Source organism: Carassius auratus, chromosome 16 (genome assembly GCF_003368295.1).
Source record: "Carassius auratus strain Wakin chromosome 16, ASM336829v1, whole genome shotgun sequence".
Classification (NCBI taxonomy): Eukaryota; Metazoa; Chordata; class Actinopteri; order Cypriniformes; family Cyprinidae; genus Carassius; species Carassius auratus.
In genome coordinates, this window is record NC_039258.1 from 3,952,781 (window position 1) to 3,969,488 (window position 16,708).

The 16,708-nt window shown below is 39.1% G+C and overlaps 1 protein-coding gene across 1 annotated transcript; it reads right to left on the reverse strand.

The window, feature by feature from the left end:
* Positions 1-1,856: 1,856 nt before the first annotated feature.
* On the reverse strand, positions 1,857-13,153 carry LOC113116758 (immunoglobulin superfamily DCC subclass member 3). The gene is made up of 14 exons (XM_026285092.1): positions 13,119-13,153; positions 10,701-11,065; positions 10,371-10,515; positions 10,042-10,172; positions 9,830-9,967; positions 8,632-8,790; positions 7,071-7,236; positions 6,552-6,802; positions 6,314-6,478; positions 5,990-6,178; positions 4,618-4,734; positions 4,017-4,146; positions 3,798-3,924; positions 1,857-3,007 (listed from the first exon to the last, which is right to left on the reverse strand). The coding sequence occupies exons 1-14, from the start codon at positions 13,151-13,153 to the stop codon at positions 2,909-2,911; spliced, it is 2,217 nt and encodes a 738-aa protein (XP_026140877.1). The 3' UTR covers positions 1,857-2,908.
* Positions 13,154-16,708: the final 3,555 nt, after the last annotated feature.

Consider the following 16,708-nt stretch of genomic DNA (forward strand, 5'->3'; position numbering starts at 1 on the left):
AAACTGTATATTCTATGTCCCTTCACCAACCCTACACCTAACCCTAACCCTCACAGGAAACTTTGTGCATTTTTACTTTCTCAAAAAAACTCATTCTGTATGATTTATAAGTGTTTTGAAAAATGGGGACATGGGTTATGTCCTCATAAGTCACCCTCTCCTTGTAATACCTGTGTCATACCCATGTCATTACACACACACACACACACACACACACGCACACTATCAGAAACAATGAAACATGTAACACGTATCGTTCTACGTAACGCTGTTTTATTTGGCACAGAGGTTCGTTACAACCGACTGAAGGAAGAACACAAAATATTTCAGCTGAGAAACTCACGGTGACTGGAAGGCAGAGAATAAAACTATTGTTTCTTCAGCTGATGTCGGTAACATCAGGGTAAAGCTACAGGAGCGTTTGGTGCTGAGAAAAGAACAACCCTGAAGGTTAAAGCATCACTTCTCTCATTGGTACAAGCATTTCAAATCAGCATCTACTCGACTAGACAACTTCTCCTAAACAGTAGACATGTTGAGCAATCATTTCATCAGTCTGGAATAGAAAAGAGTCCATTAGATCCTAAAGCAGCACATTCAGAGTCTGAGGTGTTTTCATCAACAATCACGCTATAAAATCACATCTGGAATGACTGTGAATCCTTATAAACTATCAGCAATCTACTCCTTTAACGTCTAACATTTGAATTCTACAGAAAGAGAGAAGAAATAGAAATTAAACGGCAAATAAAACGAATCAAAAGAACAGCAACAGCACTTTAAGAATAACATTAATGAACAATTGTACATCTATTTTGGCAAAATCTCCCAACTTTTCATCCGAGGGAAAATAAATCAGAGTCCTACAAGAGAACTAGTCTTGTCTAAAGATTTGGCCTCAGTTTCTAATCTTGTTTTATTTTAGTTTTTACATTTTGGTTTTGTTTGTGTTTCAACAAGAATCAGAGAGTCTTTGAGGTGAATCCTAGAGCGTGTTGTTTTGGTAACTATTCAACAGTGAAGCGTGTGTTAAAGCGTGTGTTATCAAGCACACAGACACACACATCTTCGGCTTCGGCTTCCTCCGTGTGCTACAGAAGAACAAACACCAGGTTTTTGGTCTCATCTACACTAACCGCTATTTGGCAAGTTCAACTTCAACATCACGAAGAAGCAGATCTTATTTTCGAGTTCAACAAATGAAAATATATCTCACATCTGCTAGATCTTATTATTATTAGTTAGAATTTCTAAAATAGAATCTGTGTTTTTGAGGTAATCGTCATCATCAAGTTAATGAGTGCGTTTAGCTTTGGTTAATGGTCAGCTGGTCAGTTTTCTGGTTTAATCCCCTTCATGACTGACAGTGATACAGCAAAACAATATAGAGCACTTATTTAAATATATGTTGGAAACAGTGAAATATATTTAATTGAAATATAATTCAATGAGATATATTTCTGAAATGTAAAATATATTTAGTTTCAACCTTCATATTTTGCAAAATATATTTGGAAAACATTCATTTAGGATGCAAACATGGATGGAATGGCTCGTTATTGTAATATGTAATTTTTTTTTTTTTATTGGAAATTATATTTCTTTCTGATTTATTTTCAAATCTGAATATATTTCTGAATTTATTTTGTTGGTTTGAAATATATTGTGTCAAAATGGATAAATAAATATAATTAAAAAAATATAAAAAAATGGCCAAAAATAAAATGAAATAAAATGTATTTATGTAAAAAAAAAAAAAAAAAAAAAAAAAAATATATATATATATATATATATATATATATATATATATATATATATATATATAATTTTTTTTTGCCATTCCTTTCCATATTTTTGGCACATATTTAAAAATATATATAAAAAAATCTATATTTTTTGCCGTATGGAAAACAATTTTATAAACGAACGGAAAGGAAACATCTGTGTTTGTGGAACATCGCGAAGAGAGAAAAGAGAAGCAGAAGTTCTTTGGACATCCCTCGACTTTCACAGAAGCTTCGTCTCATCACGAAATCTGAGAAGAGTCTCATAAAACATCAACAGTCACAGCAGAGCTCTGGGAGGTTCTGACGGACCCCAGAGGACCCGTTTGAAGACACGTGTGGATGAGGTAGAGTGTTTTCCCAGCAGCAGCAGGACGGTCAGACGAGGCACGGCTCTGGACACACAGAGAGTTTATGTGGAGTGGGAGGGGCTTAGTGGAGAGGGCGGGGCTTCAGCTGTACATGTAGTGAATAATGTCCAATCACACGACACACACCCATCTAATACTATAACAGACTAACTCTTCATCTGTTCAGTCACATAGAACATGTGTTTTTGGTTTAACAGGATAAAGTTCAGTTTGTTATATGTTAGTTCAACTAGCAGAGCTTTGTTTGAAATCTTACTCTTAGCAATATTTCATCAAATGAGTTCTGTTCCAGACCTAGTAAGCTTAGTTGTATTAATCTGTCTTATAAGACATCTAATGACCTTAATTAAGTTGCCTGGTTAAATAAATGTTTTTTTTTAAAGCATCAGATGCCTCCTTTACATTTATGCATTTGGCAGATGCTTGTATATCTAATGAATTCAAGGTATTAATTCCCTGGGAATAGAACCCATGACCTACTGCAATCCTAGAAAGCACTGGGAATAAAGTTTAGGGAATTCTGACCATTCCTCCCAGTTTATGTGTGTGTGTTTGTGCTAACTGTGAAACTCCTAAACACTCCTGTGTGGTGATGCATGATGGTTAGGATGTTGTCTGTGTAGGTCACTCAGGTTTGGAACAGATGCAGCATGCCGTGTGTGTGTGTGTGTGTGTGTGTGTGTGTGTGTGTGTGAGCTCAGTGTAAGGCTTTGGTGAGAGAGAAGCGGTCTCTGTACAGCTGAAGCGGGTGTCTCATCCGGTGCCAGGGTCTGTGTCCGGCGGATGGACCGACTGAGGTTCAATCATCACCTGACACTGAGGAACCGCTGCTGGACGCTCCGCTGGAGAAGCCTGAGGAACACCAGGACAATGCATTACTAATAATTTATCACACATGAGTGTGTTTTATTCTCAAATGCTGAATGGATTATTTTAATTTAAAATGCATTAATTTTATTTATAATACTGTTTTCTTTAATGTTAAAAGTATTTTTAAACTGATTTTAAACTGATTTATTTTTAAATTTTTTAAACTGATTTATTTACTTTAATGTATTTATTGTATAATACTAAAAGTGTTTATTTCAAAGTGTTATTGTTCTATAATGCTAAAAGTATTTGTTAAATTGATTCTAAAATGTTTTTTTCTTTAATATCATTTCTTCATTCTAAAATGCAATTAATCTATAATGCAAAAATTTATTCTAAAATGTACGTATTTTTATCATTTTAACATTTTATTCTAAAATGCTTTTAGTCTAAAATGCCAAAAGTATTTTTTATTTATTCTAAAATGCCTTTTCTTTAATGCAAGAATGTTTCTCTATTCTAGAATGTGATTTTTTTATATGTTAATGCATTCTTAAATCTATTTAATTTAACACTAAAAGAATTCTGTTTTTATTCTATAATGTTAAAAATATTTATTCAAATATGCATGTGTTCTATATTGCAAAAATATTGTATTTATTTATTCTAAAATGCATTTATTGTATAATGGTAAACTCACTGTTTATTTTTTGAAACAGAGTGTGTAGTCACTTTAATCCGCTCTATATATAAGAGCAGCAGAGGTCCACCTGACGTTCTCTGTGTGAGTCTCATGTCTCTCTAGCTGTGTTCTGATGAGGGAGATGTTCACCTGTGCTGTGAGCTCGATAGCGTCGGCCGCTCGGATGCTGGCTTCTTTAGCTGCGGCGTCTCTCTGAGAAACACTCGGTCCTGCTGAGAGACTCCAGTCACCCGGAGAACCCTTCTGACAGAAGGAGCTGCACACACACACACACACACACACACACACAGAGTCAGAGAGCTGCGTCTGATAATCACAGAATGAGTGACGTGAGAACGACAGACGCACCTGTGTCGATAGCCAAACATCAGGAAGAGAGCGCAGAATATGATGCAGGCCATGCCGATGTGGATCCCCACCACCAGAGCCGTCATGGAGCCCCCATCATCCTGACCACAGTCACACACACTCTCACCCGCTGCACACACACACAAACACACACACACATGAATATGAAGTCTGTTTTAGAACATGCCTTTGCAATTGTGGAAAATGTGGTAGATCACCCAATAATTACAGGAACTTCACATGAAAGCATTCAGAAAAAGCAGAAGGTGTATTTTGTGTAGAGCAGCTGATAATAAAGATCAGAGTGAAGGTGTAATGAGAGGATGTGTGTTGTACGTCACTGATGAACTCTGTCTCCATCTAGTGTTCATGACGTCACACTGATATTAAATATGAACAGGGATTGATTGAATTGAATTGAACTTTCACTCAAAAAAAAAAAAAATCTTTTTTAGTTCTAACCAAAAAAATTAGAAATGAACCAGATCAGCATCACATCTTTGATTTAAATGGATCTATTTTGAAATCTGTTAGTTGAATCCCTTTGAGTTTAATTATTGTTTGTGGATATGATCTGCAGGTGATGAATGTGAAGCGTCACCTGCTGCCTCTTTCCCGCTCTTTTCAGTCTCAGCCAATGAGACGAGCCGTTTGTTGCCAATGCTATCACCGTTCCCGTTGAAGGCTATGAGCTGGATCTCATACACCGCTGACGCTTCTGCAGGAGACACACACTGACCGTTAGACTGACACGTGTGTGTGTGTGTGTGTGTGTGTGCTGACCCAGGCTAGAGATGGTGTGTGTGTGAGTACTGACCCAGGTTAGAGATGGTGTGTGTGTGTATACTGACCCAGGTTTGAGATGGTGTGTGTGTGTTAATGTGTGTGTGTACTGACCCAGGTTAGAGATGGTGTGTGTGTTGAAGTGTGTGTGTGTGTGTGTGTGTGTGTGTTGATGTGTGTGTGTGTGTACTGACCCAGGTTGGAGATGGTGTGTGTGTTGATGTGTGTGTGTTTTGATGTGTGTGTGTGTGTGTGTGTGTACTGACCCAGGTTAGAGATGGTGTGTGTGTTGAAGTGTGTGTGTGTGTGTGTGTTGATGTGTGTGTGTGTGTACTGACCCAGGTTGGAGATGGTGTGTGTGTTGATGTGTGTGTGTGTGTGTACTGACCCAGGTTAGAGATGGTGTGTGTGTGTGTACTGACCCAGGTTTGAGATGGTGTGTGTGTGTTAATGTGTGTGTGTGTGTGTGTACTGACCCAGGTTAGAGATGGTGTGTGTGTGTGTACTGACCCAGGTTTGAGATGGTGTGTGTGTGTTAATGTGTGTGTGTGTGTGTGTACTGACCCAGGTTAGAGATGGTGTGTGTGTTGATGTGTGTGTGTGTGTGTGTTGATGTGTGTGTGTGTGTGTGTACTGACCCAGGTTAGAGATGGTGTGTGTGTTGATGTGTGTGTGTGTGTGTGTGTGTTGATGTGTGTGTGTGTGTGTGTGCTGACCCAGGTTAGAGATGGTGTGTGTGTTGATGTGTGTGTGTGTGTGTGTGTGTGTACTGACCCAGGTTGGAGATGGTGTGTGTGTTGATGTGTGTGTGTGTGTGTGTGTGTGTGCTGACCCAGGTTGGAGATGGTGTGTGTGTTGATGTGTGTGTGTGTGTGTACTGACCCAGGTTGGAGATGGTGTGTGTGTTGATGTGTGTGTGTGTGTGTGCTGACCCAGGTTGGAGATGGTGTGTGTGTTGATGTGTGTGTGTGTACTGACCCAGGTTGGAGATGGTGTGTGTGTTGATGTGTGTGTGTGTGCTGACCCAGGTTGGAGATGGTGTGTGTGTTGATGTGTGCGTGTGTGTGTGTGTGTGTACTGACCCAGGTTGGAGATGGTGTGTGTGTTGATGTGTGTGTGTGTGCTGACCCAGGTTGGAGATGGTGTGTGTGTTGATGTGTGTGTGTGTGTGTGTGTGTGTGTGTGCTGACCCAGGTTGGAGATGGTGTGTGTGTTGATGTGAGCGGGGAATCGCTCCTGGTGTCTGAACTCTTGCTGTGGAAGCTTGCGGAGAGAGAGTGTGTATCCCTCCACTCGACCGGCTTTAGCTGGAAGCTCCCAGAACACCTGCATCGCTGTGCTGTTCAGAACCTTGGAGAAGAAGCTGGGCATCGTGGGAACTGACACCGACACAGACAGAGGAGTGAGATTAGTGTACAGCAAACGTTATCAGACTGCTTTGGTCAGCTTTTAGCAAATGCACACACACACACACACACACATATTATCAGTCCTGTACGCATGTGAACTCTTACCGGCTCCGTGTGTGGTGGCGATGACGCTGTCGGACTGCTGACTGGCTCCCAGCGGTGAATACGCTTTCACATAGATGGAGAAGGTGGTGGAGGCCTCCAGGTTCGTGAAGTCGTGCTGAAACGTGTCTTTGCTCACGGCTTCCTGAAGCTCGCTGCTGTCCGGCTCTGAAAGCACACACACATCAGTCTGGAGTCGGAGTCTGAGTCTGAAGGTCTCAGTGTGTCTCTCTCGTCTCACCGCCCAGCTTCCGGATGTGCAGCACGTATCCGATGATGCCGTCCGTCACGTGTGTGTCCGGCTGTGTCCAGCGCACCCGTAGAGAAGAGCTGGACAGCGGCGTGACCGTCAGGTCCTGAGGGGCTTCTGGGAGATCGAGGGACAGAGAGACGGCGAGACGAGCGCTGGCCTGGTTGGTTCCTGCGCTGTTCTCCGCGATGCACTGATAGATGGCTTCATCTTCAGCCGTGATGCGTGTCACTGCCAGCGTGCTGCAGATCAACACAAGACATCATTTACACTCACACACTCATCTCCTACACACCTTCTGTCTCTGATTGAGAGTTCAGAGTGTTTTATCCAGTCAGAGATCTTTTAGTGTCCTTGTACAAGCGTTCAGCTTCAAATCTCGATTAATTTTGATCAAGAAAAGGTCAGAATAACTGCAGTAATATTTCCAGATGAACTCTTACTGGACTGAAGCAGAGGATTGAAGTTAGATTATTATTGTATATGTGAGGTTTTTATGCTGGCTCTGACCTGTTGTTGTTGGTGAGTTTGACGTGGTCTCCAGGCGTGAGGAGCTTGCCGTTCTTCAGCCAGATGAGATGTGGATCAGGAACACCTTGAGCCTGACAGGTGAAGACGACACTGCTGCCCGCAGGCTTCGACACGGACTGAGGCCACTGCAGGAACTCTGGAGGAGCTGAGCGTCACACACACACACACACACACACCACACACACACACACACACACACACACAGACACACACACACGCACGCACGCACGCACACACACACACACACACACACACACACACACACACACACACACACACACACACACACACACACAGACACACACACACACACACACACACACAGACACACACACACACACACACACACACACACACACACACACACAGACACAAATATGAAGCCACAGTTGTGGAACAAAGACATTTATGTCTTAGAATAAGTAATTTGCATCATTCTGTGTCTAATGACTGTAATGGACTAAAATCATTAATACTGTATTATGTTTCATTTAGTGATATATTTTGAAAAGCATTAATGTGTTGAGCATGACAAACATCAGAGGCTATATTTCTATAAATAGTGAATTTATGCTGCTACTTCTGTGTTTTTGTCCTAAAATCATCCCATTCGGCTCTTTCTGGTCCATTAATCCAGACACACACACACACACACACACACATCATCTCCTGCAGGCCTGCTGAAATGAGGTCAGGGGTCAGGGGTCAGAGGTTATCCGTCACCCAGACACAATTATTCCTCCCCCTCCGCCTTGCTTTCTTCTATTATCCATCCATCCGTCCCACTCAAACACAAAACAATTCCTACAGCACACTACAATACTGTCAAATACTGTAGTAAGAAACACCAAATAAAAGAAAAAGTGCTGTAAAATACTCCTGTAAAAAATCTTAACATATTCCACAGCGCTGTAAAACAATAAAAGATTCAACAGCACGGTAAAATACTGTAGTAAATCACCATATACTACTCCACAGTGCTGTAACACACTGAACTGTATTGTGAGTGTCACACACGTGATCTCCAGTGTGTGTGGCTTTACTTCATTCAGTTCCTGTGCACTTTTTGTCTTTTATCTTTATTAAATATGACATAGAAGAAGATGATTTTAATAAACCACACAAACACTCGTCTGTGTCTCTCCATCTGGCTGTCGTGTGTGTGTGTGTGTGTGTGTGTGTGTGTGTGTCACAGCTGCTGCTCACACCAGTCGAGCTCACCAGACCATCTACAAGCCCCTCCCATATGCTAATGAGGCTAGAGGTGACCTGGGTTTTTAATGTTGTGGGGGGTCAGAGTTCAGAGGTCACAGTCAAAGCCCTTTGTTCATGTCTCGCTGCTCTTATAGAGAATAGAGTCTGTGTGTGTAAATGAAGCCGGGACTCTGGTTAGCTGTTGTTCAGTATCCTGAAGTAAGTCATGAACATCTTCACATGTTGGAGTTGGAAATAAGCAGATTTTCTAATGTGTGACACTAAACCGAGCTGAACTCCAGATCTGATTTGTGTGTGTGATGGTGTGTGTGTGTGTGTGTTGTACCCTGCACCACCAGTCGTCCCAGCGCGGTTCTCCTCATCCTGGTTCCGGGTCGGTTAGCAGAACAGACGTACACACCTGAGTGCTGCAGAGACACGTCTGAGATGATGAGGTTACCTGTGCCCAACACCTGGATGCCCTCCACGCCGATGGAGCGACCGTCTGACAAACACACACACACACACACACACACACACACACACGCACACACACACAGAAATTGAAATTAGTAATAACTTAAATACATTACAATCAATATAAGGTTTAGGCTTGCAGAAGTTTTAAGAGCTGAATTTTTTTTAAGGTTTCTGCTTTTTTTTTTACCAATAATTTTGCATGTTTTTTTCACTCATATTTACTCACAATTTCTACATTAAATATCTTTGAGCTTGACAAAGAGGTATTTTTAGATTAGATTAATTTCCATGAGTTTTCCGGGTCTAGGAATCACACTTTTTAAGTGAGTCTTCCTCATATTATCCGTTTCCAAGAACATCAGAATCTGGTTCTTCAAAGAACAAAAACAGTTGCATCACAATAGACACTTATAATCACTGCTCTTTACAGTTCTGTTATAGTTGCATTGCATTTATTGATACAGTTGTGTTTTAGTTATGGTTATAGTCATTGTTATCATTATAGTTATTGTTATAGTTGTTATTATTGTTACAGTTATTGTTAAAGTCATTGTTATGTTCGTTTTCATTAATAGTAATAAAGTAATATACACATAGTAATATATTATAGTATAGTAATTGTTAGTTATTATTGCTATTATTATCATTATAGTAATACTGATAGTTATTGTTATCATTACAGTAAGTGTCACTATTGATATAGTTATCATTAACACTACAGTAATTATCGTTATAATAATTATCGTTGTCGATATATTTATTGTTATCGTTATAGTAATTAGCGTTATTGACAGTTGTCAATACAGTTATCATTATTGTTATATTTGCTGTTATAGTAATTATCGTTATTGTTATTGCTATAGTTCTTACTGTTATCATTATTATTATTATTATCATTATATTATTGTTATCATTAGAAATAGCTATCATTTACATTCTTCAAAGACATCGAGTTGTTGAGTGTGTGAATTGAAACGAGATCTTTTAAGTTTGAGTTATTTTTGTTGTTTTAGGCGAGTTTAGCTCATTTTGTAATCTTGAGCTGATAATTCGATTTTTTTTACCCAGCCTGCTCCAGGACACGATGGGCCGCGGGTTTCCGGTGGCGATGCACTCCAGGATGGCGGTCTGGTGAATGTTCAGAGTGAGATTCTGCGGCCCAGAGAGAATCACTGGCTCCTTATAGAGACGATTAGCTGCGACTGAGACAGAGACAGATGCAGGTGATTCAGAGATGCTCAGGGGTTCAGATCGTATCATCAGGTCTCAGCTCTACCTGTGACTGACAGCTGGGCCTCGTGGCTGTAGCGAGTGTTTGCGATGTTTTTAGCGACGCATCGGTAGCTGCCACTGTCAGCCTGACGCACACCTGTGATGTGCAGGATACCGTTGGGCAGGAGAGTGTACCTGAACACACACACAAAGTCAGATTAAACGTTATCTACGTTAACACCAAAAGCAGTTAAAAATTTAGAAAAAAATTGTAAACCACGTACACAAAGTCAAATGTCCATACATTGCAAGTTGTAAGTTCTGTTCAATATATTCAATATATTCTTAGTGTTTGTTTCAGTCTTTATTCGTGTATGAGAGTGTGTGTTTAACCTGTTATCATCAGCGTTGAGAGTCGTTCTGTTTCTTTCCCAGGTGATGTTGGCCTCTGGGACACCGCTGACGGCGCAGTGAAATCGAGCGACGCCGCCCTCGTCCACACTCATGGATTCTGGGTGCGTGTGGAACTTGGGAAGTGCTGAGAGAGAAGACAAATGAGTTACAGATGCTCAAATCACTCCAGATACAAACCCTAAACCCCTCTAAAGCCACCAGCAGACCACATTAGGCTGGTTTGAGCAGGTGTATCAGTTAAAACTCTAGGAGAAGCTATTAAAGATATCACAGTGCTTTTTCTTTCTGAAGCGTGTTTGCATCACTCACAGGCCAGCTGCACGTGTGCTTTGCGGCTGATGAGCAGACCATATCTGTTCTGTGCTGCACAGTCGTACTCTCCCGCGTCACTCTCATCTCCATCACGCCGTTTCTGGAAGCTCCGGATCAGGAGCGTCCCGTTATCCAGCACGGCTGCTCTGGCTCCCAGAGGAACGGGAACACCGTTCCGCCGCCAGGTGATGGTGATAGGCCCCTCCCCCTCTACCTGACAGTCCAGCATGAGGGGGCGGTCCCTCACTGCGATGACATCACTGGGTTCTTTAATGAAGGCCAACTCTGAAGCTCCACCCAAACCTGATGGACCACAGTTGGAGATTGTGATGATGAGGAATAAATCACAGAGAGACATGCGTCTGAGTTATCAGAACCTACAAAAATTCATGATGATGATTATGATGAAGGTGGTGATGATGATGATGATGAAGCATCACGAGAGATGATGAAACCTTGATGGAGGAAAACTGTTAGTCACATAACATTTGATATAACATAATGCAGTAAAACCGATACAGAAACAAATAAAATACTCAAGCAAAGTTTAATAATCAGATATCAGATTAGTTATTTTAAAATTCAGTATTCTTAATTTAATACATTTACTATAAAAAAGTTGTTTTCCTCAGTATTTTTATCTTGCTTTCCAGCACAAATATACATTTTCTTAAATCTAGATATACACAAACATAACATGTGTGCTAATGTTTTTGGAATGGGGTGGAAAATGTAAAAAAATCTAGGAAAGTTTCCAAAAAACTGCTCTTTTGCGACCCCACTTGCAGACAAGTTCTTGTTTTAAACATAAAAAACTGATACGCAATAACAAACGGAAACAAAATGTTTATCCAGTTGTTACCATTTTTTACAGGTAAAATTGACATTAAGTATAAGAAAGTGTTATGAGAAGTATATAGAAAGTGTTAAATGAGGTTATTGTTATTAGCTGTTGACATGGAAATGTGGGCTTTTGTTTCTTCTGGGTCTAAGCTCAGCTCTTTTGATATTATCAATCGTTTTATCTTTTTGAGTTGATTGATGAAGTATGTTGGTAGTAAGGGAACAGCTGGTTTTCATCCTATCATAAGGAAAGATCGTTTTTTTCTGTAGCCATTGATGATATTTCCTCTGTCTCTGCTGCCTGTACATGTGGGGTACAGCAGGGTTCTGTTTTAGGCCCTGTTTTGTTCTCACTCTGTCTTCTTCCTTTAACCAAGATCTTTTGTAGGCATCAAATATCATACCATTTTCATGCAGGTGATATACAGCTTTAGCTTCCAATGAAACTAGATTAGATCTTATCTCTCCAGTATCTGTTTGATTGTCAAGTTAAAATTTGGATGGCAGATCATTTTTTACAACTAAACGAAGTGTTGTTTTGGGACAGCCTCAACATGCTGCTATCCCTTCCAAAACCCTGTAATACTGTAGGCACTTGTGCTCAGAATTTGGGAATTACTTTTACCCCAGCTTTCAAAACTGATAAACAGATTGAATTTCAGTTGTTAAATCAGCATTGTTTTAGCTGTAGTAATGATATCTGCTAAATTTCAACAAGATTGGACTACTACTGTTATTCATTGTACTAAGTGATCACATTCTTGTGTATCTTGCCTCCAGATGATCCAAAATTCTGCATCAAGACTTTCCCCCCAGAGATTGTTCATTATAGTTATCGATATAATTGACATATATTTTTTTCTCGTTATAACAATAAAAACTGACCTCAAACACTGAGTAAAACCACTAAAAAATGTTAAACTCCATGAAGTGCGATTGAAGAGTTGAGATGCAAAATAAACAGGTGCCATTTTAAATGGACTCAAACACACACTTGCATCAGTAGATGGTGTTTGTCTTGTGCTTGAGTTGCTGATGTGATGGAGGAAAGGCTGGTTGGATTTCGAGCATCTTAAAAGAAAGTGATTCATCTCCACTGAACTTAAACTTGACTTTGGGTCGCCTGATTGATGGCTCTTTCAGAAGCACTCACACAAACACACACAAAAGCCCAAAACAGCCACACAATGCGACCCCACCCCACCCCCCCAAAAACACACCCTCCAGATCTGCCCCAGCCCATCATTCCTGCCCCATCTGAAGAGCCATCTGCCCCTCCTCCGCCCCGTGGCGCAGCGCGAGGGTGACTTTCCCATGCCACCGCATCAGTCAAACGCGCCGCACGCCGCCCCTCGCAGCTGCCAAACACACAACAAAACACCCCGGTCACACTTGAACTTGAACGAGCTTGCACGGAAAAACCAGACTCATGCACTTCTGTGCTCGTCCTGGCATCTGGACCAGAGTCTGACCTCAGAACATGAGCCAGGTCTCCTCAGACCAGATAACCATCAGTCTGTCCCTCAGACTCTCTCAGACAGGAATTAAACACAAACCTTATCAAATTCTCACATAGGATCCCGAGAGCAGCTTCTGCCTGGAATCATGGGACTTAATAGACAATCCAGAGAATGCTAACTATAACTATAAAGATAACTAATAACAATAACTAAAACAATAACTATAATGATAACTATATAACTATATTTGTGTCCACACAAACATACGATAACTATAACAAAAACTATAACTATAATCATAACAACAATAATTACAATTATAACAACAATAATTATTAGCATCCGTCAACACCAACAGATGATAACTATAACAATAACTATAATCATAGTGATTAGTATAATTATAAATATGAAGATTACTATAACTATATTAACATCCAAACGAACAGATGATAACTATAATGATAACTACAATCTAGGACTGCACAATTAATCAAGTTTCGTATCTCGATTACAATTACGGACACAACATTTACGTAATCGGTCAAAGTCGCAATGAATTGTTGAAAGTCCACTTATGCTATTCTGCACGCTTAAAATTTTTTTCTTTCTACATGTTATCTTAAAGGTTTTTCAATTGTTTTAGTTTAAGTATAACATTATAATACCATTCATCTTTTTTTATATAATTTAAAGAAGAAACCAATCCGATGTATAGTTGACGTTTGAGGCTTAATACTATAGTAAAGCACTTAAAGTTTCTCAGTTTGTTTATTTTTATATAAAAATACAAACAATGTTATAAAGATCATTCAATGTAAATTGTGATAATCTTAAATAATAATCGCAATTAAAAGTTCAAGAAAATAAACAAAAATTATGATTTTTGTCATAATCGTGCAGCCCTACTACAATCATAACAATACTTTAGTGAATGTACGGTATCCCACAATGCAACACACTTTGATCATTACGATATCTACAAATATAAATACAATAACTATAACTATATTAACATTCACACAGACAAGAACTATAACAATAACTATATCGATAATCTTAAATCATCAACTTTTATCATAACGTTATCTAAAAATATAAATACAATACAACTATAAATGTAATTATAATAAACATAAATATAATAAATTATAATAAATCATAATAGATATAATTAATAGATGTATATTTATTTATATATAAAGAAATATTAATTCATTAATTATAATAAATATAATAAATAATTAAATAATACAATTACTTATAGTAAATATATTTAATTAAGAAATTACATTTATTTAAATATACATATCTAAATAAATATAAATATATTTACAGACTTAAAGTTTAAGGCACTTTAATGCAAACTTTAATAAAACCATGAAAAGTCTGATTTGAGAGCTGAATTAACCAGCACATTGCTGTTGAACACTATAGAGTGTGCACTATGCAGTAAGTGTATTATGGTTAGGCCCAGAACTGTGCTGGATCAGTTTCAGTGATGCTTGCTACATGAACTCAAGCTCCAGAGACTAATTTTGAATGCTTTAGTGTTTGAATGAGACAGGCTGAATGAGACCCCCCCCCCTGCCCCCTACCAACACACTGTGACCTCAGATCCTAAAGGTCATGAGAGAATCCGCCGCTCCTCCTCCCAATTTCTTCATTGTCTCTGGAGTGGCCGTGAACTTCAGCGGCCAATAAACACGTCAAGAACACATTAATGCCGTCTCTGTGGCATCTGCTGCTCAGACGAACACATCTGAATGTCAAATATCCGTCTGTGTGACCATGTGACCCGACGACAGAACCACACTCATTTATGAGGAAAACTGCATCACAGGCTGTAGTCAACTGTGTCGAATCTATTAGTGAAACATCACAGATCCACTCAATCCAATAACACTGATCACTAGAACACACCATCAAGCATCAACAGTACCACTTTTATGCTTTTTGAATGTGTAAAATTGTTAATACTTGCATTACCAATATATATAATATTGGTATTACTGTGCAAATATCATAATGTATGAATATGGTATTGATTTAAGTAAGATCAAATTTATTTGTACATTACTTTTCAAATTATTTCACAGCTTTTTTATAGAAAATATCATGATGTTAATGTTTATATCATCTTAATATCTTCATGCATTATAATTGCATTTATCATATTAAAGCTGTTTTCATAAATATGCAACAATTCACAAGTTTAGGCTAAGTATGATTTAAAAAAAATGAATTAACACTTTTATTCATCTAGGATGCATTAAATTGATCAAAAGTGACAAAATAGACACTTAATAAAATAAAATATATCAAATGTAGAGCAGCACAACTGTTTTCATCATTGTTAATAATCAGAAATGAACCTGAAGACTGGAGGAATGATGCTGAAAATACAGCTGCACATTACAGAAATAAATTACACTTTAACACAGATTCACACAGAAAACAGCTGTTTTACATTAGAATAATATTTAACAATTTTTACAGTATTTACAGTATCTTTCAGAAACATCAGGCTAAATAATCTGAATTATTCCAAACTTTCATCCAGCAGTGAGAGTCACATTAGGATCATGATGTGATTCCCAGACTTTATTCTGTGTGTTTTGAGAGTTTATTGTCGGGATGAGGATGGAGTGAACGAATGTGTTGAGTCTGATAGAGTCGTCTGAACTCAGAGTCTGTCCTGATTCTTCACGCTTTCAGACTCTCAGCGGGAGAATCCAGCATCTAATGAGACTTACAGCGGCTCGTCTGTCTCAATTAACACTCATTAATGAAAGTGAGACATCAAAACTATGAGTACTGCTGTTTGTGTGACTGATATTCTATCATATGCACACTTCATATTATGTTTGTGTCAGAGAGAGAGAGAGAGAGAGAGTGTGTGTGTGTGTGTGTGAGAGAGAGTGTGTGTGTCTTCACTAACAAATTATCATATTCATGAAACTGATCTGGTTCCCACAGTGCTGAATAGATTCTGGTGCTAATTAGGAAAATGAATCCGTCGCTGCTCACGTGTGTGTGTGTTCCAGACACACACGCTAACACACACACACACACACACACACACACACAAGGTTTGACCACAGACGGTGTAGATCTTTTGGATTAACCCCGTGACCCTGTGCGGCCTGTGTGTGTGTGTGTGTGTGTGTGTGTTCAGCAGCTGCTGAGCAGGATTACTGGCCCTTATAATGAGATCTCAATCAAACCCCCACCCAGTCTGACCCCGACCCTAAAGGCCCAGTCTTATGAAAATGAGGGTCAGGTCAAAGGTCAGGGTCAATGTCTGCTTCAGGTCTGTCTGTCTCACTCTCATGAACATGAACTTCAGCAGAAGCTCCTGCAGTGACTCTGAATCGTCTGAATCATTCTGGATTCAAACACAATATTGAAATTATAAAGAAATTGCATATAAATCGGTGGTGCACCAACCAATCAATGAAAAGCAATAAAGGGAAATAATCAACAATGGAAGTAATTATAGATTGTTCTGGATATACATATCACTCAATATTTTAAAGGAGAACGACAGACAACACACATTGCATAAAATATCTGGATTGTATTAACTAATGACAGCTAATTGAACTCTTTAAAGTCTTAATGAATGACTCTGTTAATAATACAAGACTCAAGCAGCAATATTCACATTATCAGAGACTGAATCAATGAAATGGACTGTGT